The sequence below is a fragment of the Triturus cristatus genome, chromosome 6 (assembly GCF_964204655.1).
Source record: "Triturus cristatus chromosome 6, aTriCri1.1, whole genome shotgun sequence".
Classification (NCBI taxonomy): domain Eukaryota; kingdom Metazoa; phylum Chordata; class Amphibia; order Caudata; family Salamandridae; genus Triturus; species Triturus cristatus.
In genome coordinates this window covers 1904844755-1904870322 of record NC_140589.1, presented here as the reverse complement: position 1 = coordinate 1904870322, position 25568 = coordinate 1904844755, and the positions used below count along the sequence as shown (strand labels likewise).

At 41.6% G+C, this 25568-nt stretch overlaps 2 protein-coding genes across 2 annotated transcripts in view; both read left to right on the top strand.

The window, feature by feature from the left end:
• LOC146822391 (uncharacterized) overlaps window positions 1-11793 on the top strand; it is a 420322-nt gene extending 408529 nt beyond the window's left edge. The window contains exons 2-3 of the transcript XR_014963282.1: window positions 11513-11545; window positions 11683-11793. The gene's annotated coding sequence lies outside the window, so the exon portion shown is untranslated. The remainder of the gene's footprint in view (window positions 1-11512; window positions 11546-11682) is intronic.
• Window positions 11794-16135: 4342 nt separating this feature from the next.
• Window positions 16136-24847, top strand: LOC146822390 (uncharacterized). Its single transcript, XM_085613480.1, is given in 2 exon segments — window positions 16136-16269; window positions 19105-24847. A coding segment is annotated over 1 exon segment (4851 nt). The 5' UTR covers window positions 16136-16269; window positions 19105-19519; the 3' UTR covers window positions 24371-24847.
• The last annotated feature ends 721 nt before the right edge of the window (window positions 24848-25568 follow it).

Below are 25568 nucleotides of genomic sequence, written 5' to 3'. Positions count from 1 at the left end.
ATGAATGGTATGTACCCCCTCCTGGCCGAGGGATTACCTAAGGCTACTCCGGAAATACCAAAAGACTTGCCACCCCCATTGTTTCCAATAAAAATACATCCTAAGGGGCATCCTAGAACCGCAGAAGATGTTTTTCTTTCCTCATATTTAGATGACGCAGCTCCCGAGTACGCTAATCTCGCCCCACACAGACCGCCTGCCAGGGAGGTTCAACGCCAAGATCCAGTATCCGTATCTCTACAGCAACAAATCCTGACACAAGTTCCGGCAAGCACATCTGTTTCTACATCTGTTCCTACAGCTACTTCTATAGCTGTGTCCACACCTATAGTTGCTGTATCGCGTTCAACGAATCCTTTCACGCCCGATACCCCAGACGGGGCTACGGGAGGTGCTACCAACATTTTTTCTACGCCACCCAGAATAAATAAACTTACCTTTCAAGAGTCAGCACATTCACGTACCCCCAAACTCATAAATGCCCGTACGCTTAAGGAACTTCTTGTAGATTGTAGATATGACCCTGTGCCCGGCAAAGAGGACGAAATGATCATGGCATCATTACGTATCAGACGAGCCGCGGTGTATTTAGGGAAGATACCAGGAATGACTGCGCATCTAGATAATATATACCATTTTGTCCAAACAGGGCGAGATCCAGAATGTATTAACAGAGCTATGGAATACCAGAAAGTGGAGATACAGGGGGAACTGTTACGTTTCCTCATAAATTGTGTGATCAGAAATCAAGACCGACCGGGGGTAGACCCGGAAGCAATGCAAATTCTTACCAGATAGAGCCAGAATATATCAGAAGGGAGACATGATAAGCAAAATTGTATAATAGCCATGTGCCGAAAGATCCGTAAAGAAATAGAACGCCTACACGAAGAAAGATTAGCGGTAGACCAGTTCGAACAAAGCGAGGAGGAAGGATCAGGACTGCCCACAGGACAGTCAGACACCATAGCCTATGTAGGTAGAGGAAGATCTTGTAATAGTACCAGATGTCTTATTGACCCGATGCGTCCGATATGTCCAGATAATAACAGGAATTTCCAAACACCTATAATAAATATAAGGTCCCCCGAGCATTCGTTCCAAGCCGCTGACAAATTACTCCGAGAACGAAGGGGTTATCATTTTCTCGATTCTATGGATGAACAAGAATTAGCCAGGTCAGCCGTTCATTGGGTTGACAGTCCCGGAAAATATGGTGATGATACAGTAGCACACACATTTTTGAATCTCACCCCAGATGAACAGCGTTTAGCTGGGATTTATATGATTCAACAACTCCTTATACTATATCAGAGTCAGCATTCAGATCCTGGTCCCTTACCTGATATATTGACTGAATTACTCACAAATAGATGGAGAGGTTCAGGTACTAAATTAATTAAAGAAATACTAGAATCAAGAAAGCAGTACATTCTTTTTGTATGCCCAGAACATGTCTCATTGCCCATCAAGGAAAGAACCACGTATTACATGGACAGACAGAATCCCTTACGAGAGGTACACCCGATAAAAGGCGAGGACAATGAGTTTAAACGTGTATTTGTATATACGCCCATATCGAAAATAGAATTGTTACAAATGAAGAAAGTGGTACCCAGTCATGACAAAGACCCAGCGGGTTTCCACCGAGAAATTAAAGACATGTTACTCATGGGAGAGTATACCTATCCCGACATTATGACAATATTAAAGGTATTAATGCCTGCTGGCATTTATGAAAAACTCAAGGAAAAAGAGTGGGAGACCAAAAGATAGAATGGTCAGTACTAGAAGCAGAAGAAAAGGCCCGAACTGCAGGAGCAGGACTTGGGGATAAAACTAAAGCACTACCAGGTTTACTAGTGCAGGTACTGCCACGTTTATTAACTACGAAAAAGGAAGATTGGGGTACAATTTCAGCCTGTAAACAAAAGCAAGATGAAGACACTAGTGATTTCTATGCCCGATTTGAAAAATGTTTTGGTATAAATAGTGGCATAAAAGCAAGTAGCGAATCATACCCACATCTGTTTGTGACAAAATTGGTTGAAAATTCCTTGCCTCAAGTGAAGAATAGAGTATTAAAATTCGAGAGTACCTGGCAGGGTAACACCCCATCACAAATGTTGCAAATGTTACAGTACCATCACAATAGAATTAGAGAGGAACAAGAACATGAACAAAGACGCATGAAAGACACAAAAATGAAAATGCTAGTCTCCCAGACAGTTCCAGCTGAAGGACATAAAAAGGGTACAACACATTCCGGTGATTCAGCAGGTCCTGTAAAGGGGACATGCAACTATTGTAAACAGCCAGGTCATTACATACACGATTGCCCAGTCCTGAAGCGTAATATCGCCACAGTTAAAACACAAGAAAGACCACGGCCACTTAGACAGGATCAGAATGAACAAGGAGCCCTGCAGCATGCACAGTCCATGCCAGCTCCACCACAGTCTATACAGTTTGTGCCAGCTGCACCAGCGCTGCCTGTTGCTGCCACACAAACCACGACACGACAGCTGTACCAGACCGCACAGTACGACTATCCTGATTATCAACGATACGCATGAACAAGCCTAGAGAGGGAAGTTGACTTACCCCTTATCGAGGTCCCTGTAGACCAAGAAGGACCTTATGTACATAGTGAATTATTAGGCCAAGACAGAAATTTTTTACTCGATACAGGGGCAAGTCGAACAACCATAAAACGTAGTGAAGTTCCAGGGGCACCCCTCTCAGGCTCACAGAATATTTCCCTTGGTTTTTCAGGAAAACCTATTGTTAATGAAGTGTCACAGCCTCTTCCACTTACGATAGGACCTTTGACCCGAACTACAGATTTATTGCTTACTAAATCATGTCCAGAAAACTTGTTAGGTATAAAAACACTGAAAGCTCTAGGAGCTATAATATGTTGTTCTCCGGAAGGAGTAAGATTGTTTTTACGTGATTTTAAAGGTCACTATGTGTCTAGAGACATGGATCCCCGACTGCAGACTTTACCTACACATCTATGGGCACAAGGCCCTACTGATGTTGGTTGCATGAATATTACACCATACCGAGTTACACTAAAGGCAGGAGTGGTACTACCACGAATGCGACAATACAAGTTACCACCAGATGCTGTAGTGGCTTTACTGCAAATCATTGACGAGCTTATTGCCCAAGGAGTGGTTGTGGAAACAGACTCCAATGTATGTAATTCACCGATAATTCCGATTCTTAAACGAACAGATCCGAAGGCCCCGCCAGTATATCGATTGGTTATTGATCTGCGCGAATTGAACAAGTGCATTGTGCCACAATTTCCTGTGGTCCCAGATATCTCGTCATTACTGACAGCTATTGATTCCGAAGCTACATTCTTTACTGTAATTGATCTCAAGAATGCCTTTTTCAGCGTCCCAATAGATCCGGAAAGCCAATACTTGTTCGGATTTAGTTTAAATGGACGTAGCTTTAAATTCTCACGCGCACCTCAAGGATTTACAGAAAGCCCCAGCATCTATAGCCAATCACTGAAACGAGAACTCGACAGTATCCACATGCCAGTTAACACTGCCTTGCTTCAATATGTCGATGATCTGCTGATCACCGCTAGAAGCGAACCCGAATGTGAGAAAGCATCACTGACAGTTTTACAATTTCTAGCCGAAAAGGGGCACAAGGTGTCCCCTTCTAAGCTGCAATTCTGTGTCCAGCGAGTTGTTTATCTTGGACACTCGCTGTCCAAGGAGTGAAGGCAGCTTACACCTGACCGCATTCAGTTAATAGCTAACATGCCAATACCCAAGACACAAAAGGAGGTACGGGCTTTCATAGGCCTCACTTCATATTGTAGGCAGTGGATCCCTCAGTATGCATTTCTAGCAAAACCACTCATTCAGTTGACAACGCAGGAGGCAGCCACATCGACTGTTCTCCCTTGGACTCAGGAACATACACAAGCCTTTGAAAGCTTAAAGACAGCCTTATGTCAAGCACCTGTTTTAGCAACACCATGTTACAATAAACAGTTTACACTCTTTGTTACAGAACGCGAAGGTACTGCCTTGTCAGTACTCACACAGGAACAAGCAGGATCACACAAACCATGTGCTTATTTTTCTAGTACATTAGATCCAGTAGCTCAGGCTTTGCCTGCGTGCCTGAAATCAGTGGCAGCAACAGCTTTAGCAATCAGACAAAGCGATGCCATAGTGTTAGGACATCCATTGACAGTTCAAGTACCACATGCAGTAGAGGTTCTCGTGAATCGAACGCAAACACAACACTTGACTATAGCGCGACTTACAGGGTATGAATTAACATTGTTTCAGCCACATATAGAAATCAGACGTTGTAACACATTGAATCCTGCCACACTTTTACCTGTAAACGGAACAGACCCACTAGCCCATGACTGTATTGAAGTTATTACAATCACGACGAAACCCAGACAAGACTTAACCGATGTCCCATTGTCAAACCCAGACCTGACGTTGTATGTAGATGGTTCATGTATGAGAACAGGTACAGGAGAGCTAGTGGCCGCTTACGCAGTCACAACAGATACTGAAATCATTGAAACAAATTGCATAAATACCTTGTCAGCTCAAGCCGCAGAGCTCATCGCTCTGACACAAGCCTGTATTCAAGCCACAAATAAAAAAGTCAACATATACACTGATTCACGTTATGCATTCGGAGTTGTACATGACTTCGGCGTGCTGTGGCGAGAGAGAGGTTATTTAACTTCCCACGGTGCCCACATTCAGCACGGACCCCTCATTCATGCCTTATTAGATGCAATACATCTACCCACTGCAATATCAATTATGAAATGTAAAGCTCATACGAAAGTTACTGATATCATTTCTCAAGGCAATGATCTAGCTGACAGAACAGCTAAACAGACTGCTCAAACTCAAACATCCGACATGACAAAGACAATAGTCCCGACGCCAACACATTGTATGACGATTAAAGATCCCACTCTTGACGTAATTGATATACAGACACATGCTACACCAGACGAAATAAAGAAATGGACTGAATTAGGAGGGATCCAAACGGATCAAGGATGGATGATGAAGGAAAAGTCTGTGTGGTTCCTTCCTGATTCAATGGTCCAAGTTATAATTAACACAATACATAGTCCAGCGCATCTAGGAGAAAAAGCTATGCTAGACAGCATTCAACACATTTGGTTCAACAAACATTTACGAGCAGCAGCCAAACAAAAAGTTCGTACCTGTATGATCTGTTGTCAGTTCAACCCAGGAAAAAGCGTACCTGTGGAACAGGGTGGATTTCAGCCTCCTGATCACCCTTTTGAAGTCCTCCAGATGGATTATATCCAGATGGAACGATGTCGAGGATTCAAATATGTTCTCGTAGTTGTCTGTGCTCTTTCCCGTTGGACGGAGGCATACCCGGTTTCAGATTACACTGCCCCGACTACTGCCAAACAGTTGGTTCGAGAATTCTTCCCACGATACGGTTTACCACGTGTTGTCTACTCAGATAACGGCCAGCCGTTCTCATCCGAATTAATGAAACACGTCTCACTTTTGTTAGGCTATCAGTGGAAATTCCACTGTGTCCGACACCCCGAGGCAGCAGGTCTCGTAGAAAGACATAATCAGATCCTAAAAATCAGACTGTCCAAAATATGCAGAGAGAAAGGTGTCGACTGGGTAGTAGCATTACCAGTCGCACTCTTTTACATGAGAATGGTAGCGCACTCTCGAACAGGGCTATCCCCGTATGAGGTGATCTTTGGCAGACCACCAAATATGTGGGGGACGCCCATACCACGCAAAATAACTGATATTGACTGTAATATGCTGACAGATTACTTGGCTTCCTTGATGTCTGCACTACAATCTTGTCGTTCACAGGTAGCTGCAGCTTTTCCTGACAACACTGAGGTGAAACCCCATGACGTAGTTCCGGGAGACCTGGTCCTGGTGAGGAACTTTGATCGAAAGACTCAACTGGAACCTAGGTGGAAGTCACCGCAGCTGGTCTTGCTCACCACAAGGACAGCCATGAAGATCGAGGGCAGGAAAGGCTGGATTCATTCAAGTCATATCAAGAAATTTCATGGACTACAATCGGATGTGAATACCACACCTCGTGTGTCTTCACCCATTGACTCAAAACTTCCTTTTGTTGAAAAGAGTAATTCCGAACTTTATAAACTAAAACTCAGGTCTAATCAGTCAAGCAATTTGATTGTTTAAGTCCTCTCCAAGGTGAAGCGGTTGAATTGTCTCTGACATGTATCCGTTAGACCTGAACAGAGAACACACCCGAAAAATGTTGAAACGACATGCGTACTGTAAATCACTGCGTAGTCATTGCACAGTGACGTTATTAATTTTGTTTTTCTTAAGTCTTTTAATAATTACTGCAAGTATATTGTTGCACATATATTATCCTATTTCTAGACATGTTTATAATATTACTGCTGAACATTCTTTTAGTGAATTACCTCCGCTTGAGTTGTCTTATAGATTTGCGCTGCGCAATAACACGTTTATTAGTATGTTACATCATTCCCATCAGGTTAGCAATGCTACAAATTGTTGGATATGTGGCCGACTCCCTCCCTATCAGAATTATAAAGGAATTCTACCTCTCTTTCCATACCCGTTCACACACAACGGCTCCTGTGGAGCATGGTTTAGTTTAATCAATTCCCTAGATTCGAATTCTGCAGTTTATCAAGATAACTGGGTATGGGGAAATCTGAACTTAGTTTTACTTAAAGTCTGCTACCCTAACAAGGAGGGACTTCCCCAGAGAACAGGAACTGATCTAGAAAATGAAGTGTATGGATTAGGTTATTTTACGCTTAATCTTATGATCCTAAATGTCGAATCCGAAGCTACTCCAATTTTGCCCGCTATGTCAATATTTCCAGTAAAAGGTGAATTATGTGTAAGAAAGAATGGTTCCATACATATGGGCCATAGTAGATGCACCACTGTAGTAGAATTTAGTGATCAAGGCAAGTCTACATTTAGAGCTTCCCGCCATTCCTATTTCATATGTGGTCAGACGGCATATGTACGTTTGCCTCTAGATTGGGATGGTACTTGCTACATTGGATTCCTTTAGCCACCTGTTTTCCTAGCTCCTCCTGATTATCACAGAAATACTCATTTAGTATATAATAGAGTAAGGAGAGATCTCCCAATAGTCGATTACACTGAAACAGCATGGGAAAAATACACAGATTTCAATAAAGGTCTCTTTCCCTATATAGGTACAGTTACTAATAGTAAGCTGATACGTAGATTAACTAGAACCCTTGAAGCAGTAGTGAACGAAACTATTTCCGCCTTAGGCAATTTAACAGAAGAGCAGTCTGCTATGCGGATTGTTGTGCTTCAAAATCGTCTTGTCCTTGACGTCATCCTGGCCGATAGGGGCGGAGCTTGTAGGGTCATCGGATCAAGCTGTTGCATTTTCATACCAGAAAATTCGCCATCTGTATATAAAGCCATAACTCGCCTTCATAAGATTGTAAGCCAGATACACCAGAACCCAGGCACCTGGACTTGGTCCGGTTGGTTTTGGAGTGTATTATCTACCTTTGGATGGAAGGTCCTATCTTTCCTAGGTATTGGCCTTCTCATACTATTCAGTTGCTGTCTATGTCTACAATGTGGACCAGCGATCTGTGGTCTGTGTGCCACATCGTGTATTCCACCACCAAGATTTCATTCATCACGGAAGAAGAAAGAAGAACAAATGATGTTATATGAACAGATCAACGGATTGATGAAGATTGATATCTCTTAACGGGCAAGTAGGGGACAAGGAGGGAATGTGGAAATATGGATTTTTCTGATCAGTTATGTCCCCTATCTTGGACCCCAACGGTTTCATGTATGAATCATAAGTACATGTATGTTCCCTCCAGTTCCAGTTATGAAGACGCAAACACATGTGCGTCCACCGTCAACATGTCCTCTTTCAGATCCGCCAGGAATAGGCCGGATATTCCATTCCTAAGTATGAAAGGCCACCGGCTTTATATGGTTCACTTATGCCATTTTACAGTCCAGGCACGTAGGCCCTGATTCTGTCATCAAACTCTTCTTGCCTTCTGCCTCTGAAAGCTCCAGTCTGAGCCTGCATCTGTGACCATGAACTTTGTCTCATTCCCTGCGCGGCTCACGAAGCCTGACATCAGCCTGTTGCCTGCCAAAAACTGTATTTCACCTTCGAAATTATCTGCTCCGTTCCCTGCCCAATGCATTCCTGTCTAGTAGTTTAAGTAAACATTCTTCCAGCTATCGAGCAAAGGCCCGGCTTCTCTGTCTTGATGCAAGTAATTCATAGCCCTATTACTATGGAAGATTTCCGCCCTCGCATCTAGTGTAGACACTTAGACGCTTGTACACGCACTAACAGTCAGTATAGTCAGTATAGAATAAGATTCTACTCTAAGAGACCTCTCTTTTGGATAACATAGTTCTTTAAACATAGGATGTTAGATATGATTTGGGATTAGGTTGACTTGACCCTCCAGACTTCTGTCGCCACATGTAGAGCTAAATGTCAAGTCCCCTTCACCCCCTAGTTGCACGTCAATCACACGTCATGCTGCTGCGCGCGCATTTCTGCCAAGTATTTCTGCTGACATTGCGAAATTCTTTCATGGAACCACCCTATTATGACATCACATCTGATGACGTTTTTTTAATCACACCCAGTTACGCCTATTTTTGCTACGCATGAATATATTATCCACACTATCAATTGTTACGCCTCTTGTATTTGCTTCACTGTAATGCCTATTGTATAAAAGTGATTAATTATCAATAACGTATGTACTTCACTTCCTGAACCTTCGTGGTGATGGAACTTGGAGCAACCGATTCGAATCGACCATTGGAATAAAGCCCATTCCGAACCTCTAATACCACGGATTCTGCCTCTTATTTACTGAGCTATTTTATTATGTTTCTGTATCAAATTAAGTCCCGGTAATTAAATTATTTACCACAGGGGTGGGGATATCTTGTTGGAGGTTGAGCGTCTGCTGTGGCGCAGTCCTGCAGAATCACTCAGATCTATGTTTACACGGAGCTTCCAGTAATGGGTTCCCTGTGTGTCTTATGTTGCGCTGCTGGTAGACTCCCCTCACATTCATATGTGGGTCAGAGGGGCATCTGTTCGTTGTCGGGCGACTCCGGCGTCCATGGCAGGAATTCCAAGGCACGTCACTCATTCTGCCAGACTGAGATGCTGCTTGTCGACATCCTTCTCCAGCGTTTCACTCCCTCGAGGGCCTTCACTGACCTTCCACATGACACATTCCAAACATGCGCAGAAACACAAACCTGCACCCAGGTCAGTTTTGGATTCCTCTTTGAATAAACCAGTACATTTCAAAATCTAAGTATTTTTAGTGTGTGTGTGTTTTAATTTTTTTTCACATACACTGGTAGCTCCTCCCAGTGTTGGTAAACACTGACAAAACAAGACACACACCACTGTGAGGACTAGCGTGCTATGAGGACCGATTTCCCCATAGCGTTTGCATTTGTGCGTGTGCTAATTACAGCACCCTCTTAAAACATTTGTGCAATCAGCCTCTCACTAGCAGGAAAACAGTCTTGCAAATAAATAGGAGCAACTATGAAAACAAGCCTTATTCTTGAAGACCTGCAGATTTATTCATTTATTTACTTGGGTGTATAGACCACCTGGCACATCTGCAATTGCCCCTGCTTACATTAATAACTGACAATGTAAACATCCATTTGCTTTACCTCAAGATTTGACGCTTCCTTTCTGAGTCAATCAGCTGTCATTATAAAGAATTACTATTATTTATTTATTTATTTATTTTAAACACCACTTGATTCAAGCATTCTGTGGTATGGTTTTGTTAATATGAGGCATTCATCTATTTGGGTGCTGTACACGACTGTACCATGCAGAAGGCGGAAACTACTTGTTGTGGTAAAGGAATTTGCAACCAAATATACCAGAACACATTTGCTGACATATTTAGAAATGTGTGAATACTTTGTGAATAATATAAGGTATAAACTACCCCCTGGTTTACGTTAGACGTATATTGCAAGATAAAGTTATGGACCTCCCAGTGACTTGCAATATACTGTTTAATATAAATAAAATATCCCTACCATATGTGTAGTTCTTGGTCATGCACTTCATCTTCTTTCCTTCAGTGCTCTTTTAAACTTTTGTGGCACCTTTTTAATGTAAAATGTGAGATCTTTAATTTTAAAAATCAGTTGTTTTTCACTTGTAGCCAACATGTTATGTAGCTTAAGTATCCAAACCGTGTATATGATGTCTGGTAACACCTAGATATATTCATGTTGTCGTATAGCAACTCAACCAGTGCAGTAAGTAAACATGTTTCAATAAGTGCATCCTTATCAGCTATTGAAGAAGAATTTCCAGGGGAAAACGATCTGAAGAAAGAGAGCGGGATATGTCAAGTCTCACTTTATTTAGGCGGCAGCGACATTTCTGTCCAGCGACCTGCCTTTCATATTCTCTACTGTATGTTGCTGGGGGCACCGTGACGTCTCAGCTGGAATCTAATACATTGTTACAGTAGAGTAGATCTGTTGTTTTCTAATTGCAGTTGGCCACAATTAGACAGTAATAACTTCAGTTCAGTTCAGTTGTGATATGATGCCTGCTGCCAGAGCCAACAGCCAAGGTGAAAGGCAGGTCAAAGAGCACCATTGCAGGTGCAGTTTAAACAAAGAAAAGGAGAACTGCCTTTTTAGGTCGAGCTTGGGCAGCGCATGTGCTGCTCTGTGTCAGGAGGCTACGAAACAGAGGACCCTTACCGTACACTTGCACAGGAACAGAGATGCTTGTTCCCAACGCCCTTCCAGGATTCCCCAGAGACCGAATAAGATCACGTCTCCAAACAACCCCAAAGGGGGAAGGGGAAGTGGACAAAATAACAAAGAAAGAAGAGACTGGTTCAGGATTTTTCGGATCTCCTTCACAGCACCCTTTTCTCGTCAGTCCGTTCTATAGATCATCTCTTGGATGATACCTGAGGAAACGAGCACAATTACTTAGCACCTAAGTCTACTCTATATCTATCTAATAACTCTATAGATATTTATTTTTTGTACCCTTGGGAAGGAACGTACCTCTAAATCCTTTTGAACTAGCCTCTTCGTCTGGTTGGTGGTTGACTGCCTGGAATTCTCTTTCTTACTTGTTCTACCTAAAGGTATATGAGCATTCAATGAATTAATCAGATTAAGCCTAACCTAATTATTAATATTAATAATTATTATTATTCAATTTATCAGCTCACCCACCAGTATATTAAATGAAGTGTCCTCTATTCTTCTCTAAATTATTGTGACAACTTGTGGTAAGATTTCGTGCCTTTTCTTCACTAGGATTGATTTTTATAGCGTTATTGTTTTCTCGATAGTTTCTTATCTCCTAGTTATTGCATTTATTCAAATATTAAATCTTGTTTTCTTTCTTTTAGCTTGGTTCTTTTGCAGAGTTTCTCTACATTCAGGTAAGCCTTTTTCTTATTTTCTGTGACTGTTTTTATTTTTATTTTAGTAATATTTTTCTGTATAATTTTCTACGATAAAGCAATATGTAACTTAGCTTTCAAGGTTGACTCCGTGTTCTTCTCCTCTTGACTGCTAGGGTTAACTCCTGTCATGAGTCACTGAAGCGGAGGAGTTACGTCGTGAAGAATTCCTCACACAAGTCTTGCAATCTCCAGACCGGGAAAAGAATATCGGGCAGGAGCGAAGGGAACTATGCTAACCACACAATAAATATTTTAACTATAGCCTAGGAATTATTATTAGTGAAATTCTAAGATTTTCCTGGAACGCGTAAGGTTCAGCTCCGAACTCAGGCGACGCTTCGGTGAAGTGCGCACTCGTTAGGGAGAGCGCGTTCCACCAAGGATCCACACAGGTGTGAAGATAAAAACTAGACCGCTACCGCGTTTGAGCCGCGGCGGCCATCTTGGAACTCCTCTTTTGCAGCAAAGCACTGTGATCTTTTGTGGATTTTTCCACTTCTCCTGTTCCAGCTTGGTTTTGAATAGGTGTAAACCGCATTAACCACTCGTGTCAAAGGTCCAGTGGTTCTGACACTCTGCGAGACATGCTGTATTCGAGAATAGAGGTGAAGCCCCGCCCATTGTCTGCCCAGATTTGTCATTGACTTGTGTCAATGTTCTTCGTAAAAGCTGACTTCTGATTCGTTAACAGGCTTGTGTCTCTTCTTAGTACCGCCTTGTCTTCGTTTGTAACCTCCCATGAGGACTTACCCTTATACTTCTGTTGTTACATGGTATGCCTTATTTAGTCTGTAAACACTACTTTCTTTAATGAGTTTCTCACACTGCAGGCACGACCTGCTTTCCTGCAACATTTAGCGCACCATGTGTTCTTTCACTTTCCAAGCAGCCCGGGATAATGGCGGCCGCTTCTTTGAAATGAAATAGGTCTCGCATTTACAAGAGTTTGAGCTATTGGCATTTTTAAATGACAATGCCTTTTATTTATGTGTTAATTATCAAAACCGATAAATAAAAGGCACAGTCCTTTACAATGCTAATAGCTTAAACATTCGCAAATGCGTTACCTATTGCATTGGGTTGTATGACAGTACAACGCTGGTAAATACATCGCACGCATTTTGTTTACAACGATTATGCATTTTCATCACATTCCAATACCATTCATTGTTTTTATATTTAAAAACAATGTATTTGTGGGGGGGACAGCCCCTACCTTATCTTACCTTAAATTTGTGGTATTGGTATGCGATGTAAATGTATAATCACAGTAATAAAATGTGAGGCAAATGCATGCGAAGTGTTTACCTCGTTGTAAAGGCTGTTTCCCATTGCATTGCAAATGCTAGTTTAATTTGAGCAGCACCGCCGCTTTAGCTGGGATAACGGCAGAGTTGTGCAAACATGGTGAGCGCTACGCGTGCGGCTTCAAGGCAGAGCGTGAGTAAACATTGAATGAGTCTCTTCCAGAGAGCTACAGCAGGGAAAGAACCTTGTGAGTAAACATAGAAGGAGTCTCGGACAGAGAGGTATAGCAGGGAAGGAACCTTGTGAGTAAACATTGAAAGAGTCTTAGCCAGAGAGCTACAGCAGGGAAGGAACCTTGTGAGTAAACATTGAATGAGTCTCAGCCAGAGAGCTACAGCAGGGAAGGAACCTTGTGAGTAAACATTGAATGAGTCTCGGCCAGAGAGCTACAGCAGGGAAGGAACCTTGTGAGTAAACATTCAATGAGTCTCGGCCAGAGAGCTACAGCAGGGAAGGAACCTTGTGAGTAAACATTGAAAGAGTCTTAGCCAGAGAGCTACAGCAGGGAAGGAACCTTGTGAGTAAACATTGAATGAGCCTCGGCCAGAGAGCAACAGCAGGGAAGGAACCTTGTGAGTAAACATTGAATGAGTGTTGGCCAGAGAGCTATAGCAGGGAAGGAACCTTGTGAGTAAACATTGAATGAGTCTAGGCCAGAGAGCTACAGCAGGGAAGGAACCTTGTGAGTAAACATTGAATGAGTCTCGGCCAGAGAGCTACAGCAGGGAAGGAACCTTGTGAGTAAACATTGAATGAGTCTCAGCCAGAGAGCTACAGCAGGGAAGGAACCTTGTGAGTAAACATTGAATGAGTCTCGGCCAGAGAGCTACAGCAGGGAAGGAACCTTGTGAGTAAACATTGAATGAGTCTCGGCCAGAGAGCTACAGCAGGGAAGGAACCTTGTGAGTAAACATTGAATGAGCCTCGGCCATAGAGCAATAGCAGGGAAGGAACCTTGTGAGTAAATATTGAATGAGTCTCGGCCAGAGAGCTACAGCCGGGAAGGAACATTGTGAGTAAACATTGAATGAGTCTCAGCCAGAGAGCTACGGCAGGGATGAACCATTCTCCAACTCCCCAGTGATCCGGCAGTGGGTCGAAGAGACGTCTAGACATCAGCTGCTTCAGGACTGATGGACAGCAGATGAGTATACTGTGTGTGCTCTGTCTGCCTGCACTGACTTACCACTGGGCTCGTCTGGCTGCAGTTTGGGGGCCAGGGCTCCAGGCACATGGTCCCCTCTCCATTCCAAGCCCACCAAAGTCTGGGATGTGCTCGCATCCCCCTCCCCTGAGCCGCGCAGTTATCTGGAGGCCGTGAACGGCTGTTAAAAGCCTGACTGGCTGGGGCAGTCAAGTGTGAAAATACCAAGCGCTGTTTCCCAAAAAAGTTCATTTTCCCTCGGTATAAAATGAACGGGAGAAATGGCGAGATTGAACCGCAAGTAATGCAGGGTGGCATCGAAACACAATCCGTGTTTTTTTTTTCATAATTTGAAAAACCTTGGACTTTCTAAAAATGGTCCCCTTTTGGATGCGCGCGCAGTTGTGGCTTTTTCTATTGCAGAAAAAAAACCACAGCACAACATCTGTGTTTGAATTTACAGACCGTTTTCCGCATGTTCTTACGCTTTTAAAAATGTTCCATTACCTCGCGTTGTGTGATTACGCCCTTACTCATTCCTTAATCTGTCCCTCCGAGAATAAAAAACAAACATGACATCTTTAATTCTCAGTCATATGATGAACGTACGTTCTCCCACAAGCATAAAAATTCTCATGAAATCTTTATTTTACGGCACAGACTTATGTGGATTTGGATAATGTGAATTATGGTTAGCTAAAGCAAAACAGATGCTGAGTTTACTCACATATCTATATATCGTATAATGCGCATAGAATGTAATTATCTTTTGTAAAATAAGTGTTATTCTCAAACAGTTGAATTCCTATTTTAGACTTTGAATTGACACGTTGCCCGCGCTCCGAGTCTGAGGAATTCAAAATAGTGATAAACGTGTGTTATGTATGTTATCCCGTTCATACATCCAAATATCACTCTAGTGTTGTAATATTACATCCAATAAATACTGCACCCTGCGGTATCACATTTTTTTTCATACAAAGGAAGCATTTCTCCTCTGCTTTTAAGATTTTTGGGAGTTCCCATAGGGTTGTTGGAGAGAGTCGTTGGCTGCACTCTTGTGACGCAGACGCTAGCTTCCTGTGCGGTCTCCCCATTACTGAATGCTGATACCGGATTGAATATACCCAGTTGTATCACCAAGCCGAGGGGATAGTACTCCACCTGACGTGAGTAAGACATTTAAAGGGGGAATAGTTTTTCTCCCCAATAAGGTCCTGACGAAAGCCATCGAACCGGCAAGGGCGCATGCAGGTTGAAACATGTTGATAAAGTGATGTGAAGGACATATTGCACGTCCCATATTTCACATCCACCGTTTTCAATCTTACCTTATAATTTTTTAGAATAAATTGCACCACATGATAAAAGGGTCATTTTAAATTTTCTATTCTGCACAAACTAGATCCTAGCCGTTTTTTGAAGATCTCCTCCTGGTCGAGGCCAACAAAAGACCCGATGATGATGCTATCAGCCAAGATTACGCCAATGGCAACAGACATACCAATGGCGGATAATGGATGTTGAGGGTCTTCTACATATTTGTGCCAGATCCTTCGAGGCCTCTTGGCTCTCCAGAACGCTTCTACTCCCCCCCCACCCCCCTTTGATATATAAGCAGTATTATCACAGCCAAATTTGCATGACCTTTGAAACAAGGGTCTTAGTCGGCCCCACTGGTGTTCGAACCATTTGACCTCTGAAGTATGCTCCGTTCCCTGAAGTGGGCTCTTATACCTCACTGGTTTGTTAAAAACTCAACTTTTTAAAATGAACCCTCTGTAGAGTTGTAATACGCTAAATCCCTTCCAGTTCCAGGAGTCGGGTACTTTTCTATCAGTGGCGAGCCGTGTGTGACACTTGAGGAGGAAGGAATAACCAGCACTCTTGGCAGGCAGCTTGCCTTCTCAAAATGCTTGTGTTTTTAATAAGACCATAATCTAGTCATTCAATACATATCAATAACACATGCCTTCCTAGCTAGAGCTTTTTTTTATTTTTTATTTTTTTTATATAAAAGTGAGTTTAACTTTGGATATGATTATTATCAAAAAGATGCCTGCTCTTCTTGTGGAAGCATAGTGATAATGCTTTTTAATTTATAAATTAGGCTCATCCAACGAAGGTTGACGAGGGCCAGACTACACACCCATTCTGGTTCCCATTTTCATTAGCGCATGTAAATATGATTCAGGTGGATATTGTGAAAACCTGACATGGCTCCACCCTCAAAGGCTTTACTGACCAGGTAGGTTTACATGATGACTCCATGTCATTGAGAATGCGATTCACCAGCGCTGGGTTTTTCTTTTACAATGTCCTCCCTTTGAAGCAATCCCCACTGCCCCTTTTCCCTGGAGCATTTTCTTTGTCTCCTTCACCTAAAGCACTCTGCTTGCCTAGCCTTTCCCTCCTCTCAGGCACAAGCCTTTACCCCCTCTCCTAGGCGCACAAAGGCGCTCTATGCATCTCTATGACCAAGGGTGACCAACTGGCATTGGTGTAAATTTAGGACGATGAGAGTAAAAATTCAGGACACTTCTTTGCTACCTCCTAATGGGTTCACGCAGAGATACATCACTTTCTTTTTTCCGCAGCTGTATGTGCTCACTATCTCTGCCTCCCTGCAATATGCTCTCACCTGTAATCTTCGCTTCCACTGTGTCCATTGCATGCACCCCTAGTCTCTGTGCCTTGATGGGTGTTCATCCTCCTCTTCTTACCTTATGCCCGGTTGATACCCCGTGCCCCAATGTGTGTCCAACCCCAAATGTACGCCCTTTGGTTTATGTATCGCTGCCTTCATAGCCTGTAATTCCTGTGTCTGCTTCAGCTCACATTGTCTCACTGTAGCCCTGCTCATTGTGTCTCTGCTCCCCATGCCTATGCATCCAGTGCTTCCCCAGTCTGTCTCCATGCAAATCCTATGAGTACAACCTCCGGCTATGTTTCATTAGTCTGTGCACAAACCTACTAGTTACAACCTGAAATTTTCTCTTTATTCTGCTCGTTGTGGCCCCCTAGGGATAATCGCACCATATTCATAGCAGCCACCCAACAGGGTGTTAAAAACCAGGTAAAATTAGCACCCGCATACTGCTTAACGTTATTAAATACCCACAAATAAAATAATCAGGTGACTCTTATTCTCCTGGGTCCAATATGTCCATACCCGGTATTTCCATTTATGTAATAAAGCATTCTTGTTGTGTCCTTAATAACTGCATAGTATTCATTTGCTAAAACAAATCCAGGATTGCTTGATACTGTATCCCAGTAAGCACTATACACCAGAATCACAATCGATACGCTTGCTTATAAATTAATTGTATAACACACAATTGCCATCAGATCCATCCACTACTAAACGCAAAAGTAAAAAATACTTATTATTGTAAATATAGCTCCAACTCTAACAAATGCGAGACCTATTGCCTTGCAAATGCTTGTTCTTCCTTGATGTTGTGCAGCATTGGGAAAGCCTATATGTCTAAAAGGTGAGACTTCTTGACTTTGCCAATGTGTGTTTATTGTGGTTGTAAACCTCCTTTTTCTTGTGTAGCTCTGGTCAGAGCCTCTGATCTCTGGAGTTACACTATGTGAAAGATGCTCAGATTATTGTCTGGGTCCTATCACCGGCTCTCTGATAGTATAAAGGACTCCCTTGCAGCAATTGATTATATTTCCTGCCGTTATTGTGATGCTCTTTGTTGTCGGATCCATTCACTGGAAAAGGCTCGTACACCTGACAGCCTTAGGGTGGTCTTTCCCCAACTTTTTACCTGCCTCCCTTCATTTTCTGTGCTCTTTTTTGCTGGCTTTAGGACTTTGCACCTGTTACCACTGCTAATCTGTGCTAACGTGTTTGTGCTCCCTCCCCTGAACATGGTAACATGGGCTCATAGGGCTCCTACTCAGTTGGCATATTTAGTTTGCTTATAAGTCCCTAGTAAAGTGCACTACATGTGCCTCGGGCATGCAAACTATTTGCTACTAGTGGGCTGCAGCACTGACCGTGCCACCCACTTATGCAGCCTGAAACTATGTCTCAGGCCTGTCACTGCAGTGCCTATGTGTGAACTTTACTGCCACATCGACTTGTAATTTAAAGCTACTTGCCAAGCCTAAAACTTCCTTTTTATTACATATAAGTCGCCCCTAAGTAAGGCCCTTGGTAACCCAAAGGGCAGGACGCTATGGGAGTAAAAGGCAGAACATATACTTCTATTTTTTTACATGTCTTGGTAGTGACAACCAGTTAAATTACTTTTTCACTGCTGTAAGGCCTACTCCTCTCGTAGGCTAGAACTGGGAAATCCGTAGAATACCTTTAATCTGTAATTCCTGATTGGAAAGGAGTAGCCTTTTCATGTTTCATATCTTTGCAATGGTAATGATGAATCCTCTTTACTGGTAAGGTCTGATTTTACATTACTACTTTAGAAAAGCTACTTTTAGAAAGTGGACTTTTCTCTGCTTGTACTGCTCTTTGTGCCTTACAGCCTGTCTCTAATACACGTCTGGGCTTGGGTTGGGTGTGATTTAGCACTTATCTGGATCCCGATGGGTCTTTCAGGGCAGATGGGAGGAAGGGGCTCACTCTTACCCCTCACAGGGTAGTAGACTAGCCCCATTCAAAGGAATGATGACTCCCTTTGGTAGTCTGGAGTGAGTGCTGGGATTGGAAGAGATACTAGTGCACTTCAAAACCACTCTTAGAAGTTTCCCTCACATCAAAAGCACATTTGGACGTAAATGCTGAGCCTCTGGCCCATCAAATCCGACACTTGAAGATCTTCACAGAACCGCTGTCAGAAGAACTGTGGTACTGCTGCACAAAAGACTCAACTGAAGTCTTGGTTACTCCTTGAGTCCACACTCCGCGATAGGAAGGCGTCAAGGAAGGATCGTATGCCCTTGCTCTGCCTATTGCATCTTTACATTGAAGGTGTAATCTAGAATTCATTCAGCGCACTTGTCTATGTGGTCAATTAAATGTCTCATTAAATGCCAATAGATTTTCGTGATGGACCCACCATTTAAGCTTATCCAGTGTTTTTTTTATTTTTATTTTTTCCAACAGGTGCCATAAATGCAGTAATGAACAAAAAAGATGACACCATTAAACATTACTTGTGTAGGAAGTGATGTAAAAACAATACACCTCAATTTCTTCCCTTAAAGGCTAATACCTCGCCAAAGTCTTTTTCTACAGCTGAAAACCCAAACTGCCCAATGTGGTCTGTACTTGGCTCTTAGGGATCACCTGATATACATTGATGAAATAACACACTGACTTACGGAAGCAAGTCTGATAAGGGTCTCATTACAAAGGAAGAGCTAACCTGGATCAGAAAGAACTCACAGAGGAGAAACCGTATGAATATCTAGAAAGTGACAACACATTTATGAAGGAGAGAAAGAGCAAGTGCAACATTAGAAGATCATACTGGAGAAGAAACATATTGATTGACTGACTGTGGAAAAAAATTTTTGCAATGAAAGACCTAATGCAGCATCAGAGTGTCTACGTAGAGGAGAAACCATATAAATGTACAGAATGTGACAAAGCATTTGTAACAAATGGACAGCTAAAACGACATCACAAAATCCACACTGGGGAGAAAACATATAAATGTACAGAATGTGATAAGGCATTTATAACACTTGGAGAGCTAAAGCAACACCAGAAAACCCACACTGGAGAGAGATCATATCAATGTACAGAATGTGACCAATCATTTATAACAAATGGAGACCTAAAGCGACATCATAAAATCCACACTGGGGAGAAACCATATAAATGCACAGAATGTGATAAAGCATTTATAAGAAATGGAGCACTAAAGCTACATCATAAAATCCACACTGGGGAGAAACCATATCAATGTACAGAATGTGACAAAGCATTCATTACAAAGTCACATCTAATGGAACATCAGAAAGTCCACACTGGGGAGAAAGCATATCATTGTACAGAATGTGAAAAAGCATTTAAAACAATTGTACAGCTAAAGCGACATCATAAAATCCACACTGGGGAGAAACCATATCCGTGTACAGAGTGTGACAAAGCATTTAGTACAAGGTCACATCTAATGGAACATCAGACAGTCCACACTGGGGAGAAAGCATATCAATGTACAGAATGTGAAAAAGCATTTATAACAATTGCACAGCTAAAGCGACATCATGAAATCCACACTGGGGAGAAACCATATCCGTGTACAGAGTGTGACAAAGCATTTAGTACAAGGTCACATCTAATGGAACATCAGACAGTCCACACTGGGGAGAAAGCATATCAATGTACAGAATGTGAAAAAGCATTTATAACAATTGCACAGCTAAAGCGACATCATAAAATCCACACTGGGGAGAAACCATACCAATGTACAGAATGTGACAAGGCATTCATTAGAAACTCTCATCTAATGCAACATCAGAAAGTCCACACTGGGGAGAAACCATATCAATGTACAGAATGTGACCAAGCATTTATAACAAATGGACAGCTGAAGCGACATCAACATATCCACTCTGGGGAGAAACCATATCATTGTACAGAATGTGAAAAGGCATGTATAACAAATGGAGACATAAAGCGACATCATGAAATCCACACTGGGGAGAAACCATATAAATGCACAGAATGTGATAAAGCATTTATAAGAAATGGAGCACTAAAGCTACATCATAAAATCCACACTGGGGAGAAACCATATCAATGTACAGAATGTGACAAAGCATTCATTAGAAAGTCACATCTAATGGAACATCAGAAAGTCCACACTGGGGAGAAAGCATATCATTGTACAGAATGTGAAAAAGCATTTATAACAATTGCACAGCTAAAGCGACATCATAAAATCCACACTGGGGAGAAACCATACCAATGTACAGAATGTGACAAGGCATTCATTAGAAACTCTCATCTAATGCAACATCAGAAAGTCCACACTGGGGAGAAACCATATCAATGTACAGAATGTGACCAAGCATTTATAACAAATGGACAGCTGAAGCGACATCAACATATCCACTCTGGGGAGAAACCATATCATTGTACAGAATGTGAAAAGGCATGTATAACAAATGGAGACCTAAAGCGACATCATAAAATCCACACTGGGGAGAAACCATATAAATGCACAGAATGTGATAAAGCATTTATAAGAAATGGAGCACTAAAGCTACATCATAAAATCCACACTGGGGAGAAACCATATCAATGTACAGAATGTGACAAAGCATTCATTAGAAAGTCACAGCTAATGGAACATCAGAAAGTCCACACTGGGGAGAAAGCATATCATTGTACAGAATGTGAAAAAGCATTTAAAACAATTGTACAGCTAAAGCGACATCATAAAATCCACACTGGGGAGACACCATATCCGTGTACAGAGTGTGACAAAGCATTTAGTACAAGGTCACATCTAATGGAACATCAGACAGTCCACACTGGGGAGAAAGCATATCAATGTACAGAATGTGAAAAAGCATTTATAACAATTGCACAGCTAAAGCGACATCATAAAATCCACACTGGGGAGAAACCATAGCAATGTACAGAATGTGACAAGGCATTCATTAGAAACTCTCATCTAATGCAACATCAGAAAGTCCACACTGGGGAGAAACCATATCAATGTACAGAATGTGACCAAGCATTTATAACAAATGGACAGCTGAAGCGACATCAACATATCCACTCTGGGGAGAAACCATATCATTGTACAGAATGTGAAAAGGCATGTATAACAAATGTAGACCTAAAGCTACATCATAAAATCCACACTGGGGAGAAACCATATAAATGTACAGAATGTGACAAAGCATTTGTAACAAATGGACAGCTAAAACGACATCACAAAATCCACACTGGGGAGAAAACATATAAATGTACAGAAGGTGACAAAGCATTCATTAGAAAGTCACATCTAATGGAACATCAGAAAGTCCACACTGGGGAGAAAGCATATCATTGTACAGAATGTGACCAATCATTTATAACAAATGGAGACCTAAAGCGACATCATAAAATCCACACTGGGGAGAAACCATATAAATGCACAGAATGTGATAAAGCATTTATAAGAAATGGAGCACTAAAGCTACATCATAAAATCCACACTGGGGAGAAACCATATCAATGTACAGAATGTGACAAAGCATTCATTAGAAAGTCACATCTAATGGAACATCAGAAAGTCCACACTGGGGAGAAAGCATATCATTGTACAGAATGTGACCAATCATTTATAACAAATGGAGACCTAAAACGACATCATAAAATCCACACTGGGGAGAAACCATACCAATGTACAGAATGTGACAAGGCATTCATTAGAAACTCTCATCTAATGCAACATCAGAAAGTCCACACTGGGGAGAAACCATATCAATGTACAGAATGTGACCAAGCATTTATAACAAATGGACAGCTGAAGCGACATCAACATATCCACTCTGGGGAGAAACCATATCATTGTACAGAATGTGAAAAGGCATGTATAACAAATGTAGACCTAAAGCTACATCATAAAATCCACACTGGGGAGAAACCATATAAATGTACAGAATGTGATAAAGCATTTATAACAAATAGAGAACTGAAGCTACATCACAAAATCCACACTGGGGAGAAACCATATAAATGTACAGAATGTGACAAAGCATTTATAACAAATGTACAGCTGAAGCGACATCAAAATATCCACTCTGGGGAGAAACCATATCTATGTACAGAATGTGACCAAGCATTTATAACAAATGGACAGCTGAAGCGACATCAACATATCCACTCTGGGGAGAAACCATATCATTGTAGAGAATGTGAAAAGGCATGTATAACAAATGTAGACCTAAAGCTACATCATAAAATCCACACTGGGGAGAAACCATATAAATGTACAGAATGTGACAAAGCATTTGTAACAAATGGACAGCTAAAACGACATCACAAAATCCACACTGGGGAGAAAACATATAAATGTACAGAAGGTGACAAAGCATTCATTAGAAAGTCACATCTAATGGAACATCAGAAAGTCCACACTGGGGAGAAAGCATATCATTGTACAGAATGTGACCAATCATTTATAACAAATGGAGACCTAAAGCGACATCATAAAATCCACACTGGGGAGAAACCATATAAATGCAGAGAATGTGATAAAGCATTTATAAGAAATGGAGCACTAAAGCTACATCATAAAATCCACACTGGGGAGAAACCATATCAATGTACAGAATGTGACAAAGCATTCATTAGAAAGTCACATCTAATGGAACATCAGAAAGTCCACACTGGGGAGAAAGCATATCATTGTACAGAATGTGACCAATCATTTATAACAAATGGAGACCTAAAACGACATCATAAAATCCACACTGGGGAGAAACCATACCAATGTACAGAATGTGACAAGGCATTCATTAGAAACTCTCATCTAATGCAACATCAGAAAGTCCACACTGGGGAGAAACCATATCAATGTACAGAATGTGACCAAGCATTTATAACAAATGGACAGCTGAAGCGACATCAACATATCCACTCTGGGGAGAAACCATATCATTGTACAGAATGTGAAAAGGCATGTATAACAAATGTAGACCTAAAGCTACATCATAAAATCCACACTGGGGAGAAACCATATAAATGTACAGAATGTGATAAAGCATTTATAACAAATAGAGAACTGAAGCTACATCACAAAATCCACACTGGGGAGAAACCATATAAATGTACAGAATGTGACAAAGCATTTATAACAAATGTACAGCTGAAGCGACATCAAAATATCCACTCTGGGGAGAAACCATATCTATGTACAGAATGTGAAAAAGCATTTATAACAAATGGAGAGCTAACGCGACATCAGAAAATCCACACTGGGGAGAAACCATATAAATGTACAGAATGTGATAAAGCATTTATAACAAATAGAGAACTGAAGCTACATCACAAAATCCACACTGGGGAGAAACCATATAAATGTACAGAATGTGAGAAAGCATTTATAACAAATGGAAAGCTAACGCGACATCAGAAAATCCACACTGGGGAGAAACCATATAAATGTACAGAATGTGACAAAGCATTTATAACAAATGGAGAGCTAACGCAACATCAGAAAATCCACACTGGGGAGTAATAATATCAGTGTACAGAATGTGGCAAAGCATTTATCAAATATAGACAGCTAAAGGAACATCAGAGAGTTCCCACTGGGGAGAAACTGTACGAATGCACTGAGTGTGACAAAACATTTATAACTAATGGAGAGCAGAAGCAACATTTAGAAAATCCCCATCGGAGAGAGATCATTCAACTGCACTGAATGTGAGAAGTCATTTATTAGAAAGTCGCATCTTATGCAACATCAGATAGTCCACGTAGGAGAGAAACCCTATGAATGTACATAATGCAACAAGACATTTATTACTAGGCAAAGATAAATACTACATCAGAAATTCCACACTGGTGAGAAACGATATGGCTGTACTGAATGTGTCTTAGCAGTTATTACAAAGCAAAGTTTAAAAATACATCAGAATGTTTCACACATGAAAGAAACCATATAATTGTACAAAATTTGACAACGCCTTTATTCTAAATGGAGGGTGACCATTCAACTGCACGGCATGTGACACAGTATTTATTATAAAGAGAGAGTTAAAGCAATATCAGCGTCTACACTGGGGAGAAACCACATGAATGTATAGAATGTGACAAGGGATTTATTAGAAAGCAAAATGTAATACAAGATCAGGAAGTTCACGCAGGGGAGAAAACATATGTATGTACTGAATACCACAAAGCATTCATAATAAATGGAAAACTGAAGTGACATCTGAAAATCTACATGGCAAGAAATCCAATGTATGTACAGAATTTAATAAAGTCTTCCGCAGGAAGAATAAGCTAATGCAGTATAAACAAATCTACACTAGGGAGAAACCCTATTAATTAATAGAATGTGAGAAGGGATCCATTACAAAACAAAATGTATATCAGAATGTTCACACAGGAGAGAAACTCTATAAATGTATTGAATGTTACCATGCATTCAGAAATGGAGAGCTAACTCGACATCAAAAGTCAACCCTGTAGACCGCACTGAATATAGCAAGGCATTTATTGGCAAGGGAAAGTTAAAACCGCATCATCAGAAAGTCCCCACTGAGAAAAATCTATATGTATGTACAGACTCAATCAATCAATGGGTATTAAGCACGGCAAATCATCAGTGAGGTTCTCAAGGCGCTGGGGAGGAGTTGTTGTCCGGAGCGGCCTATCAGTTGAACAACCAGGTCTTGAGTCCTTTCCCAATTCAGTGATGAGGCAGATCTCGGTGCAGGGGGAGTTCATTTCAGGTCTTTGCAACCAGGTGGGAGTAAGAGCGACCTCCGTGTCGGGTGCTTTAGACTCTAGGAGTTTAAGCGTGGAAGAGGGAGGTGGAATGCAGGTGTCTGGTGGGGAGCCATGTAAAGATCTTGCGGCGCATGCGCATTGTGAGGAAGCAGATGGCGGAGATC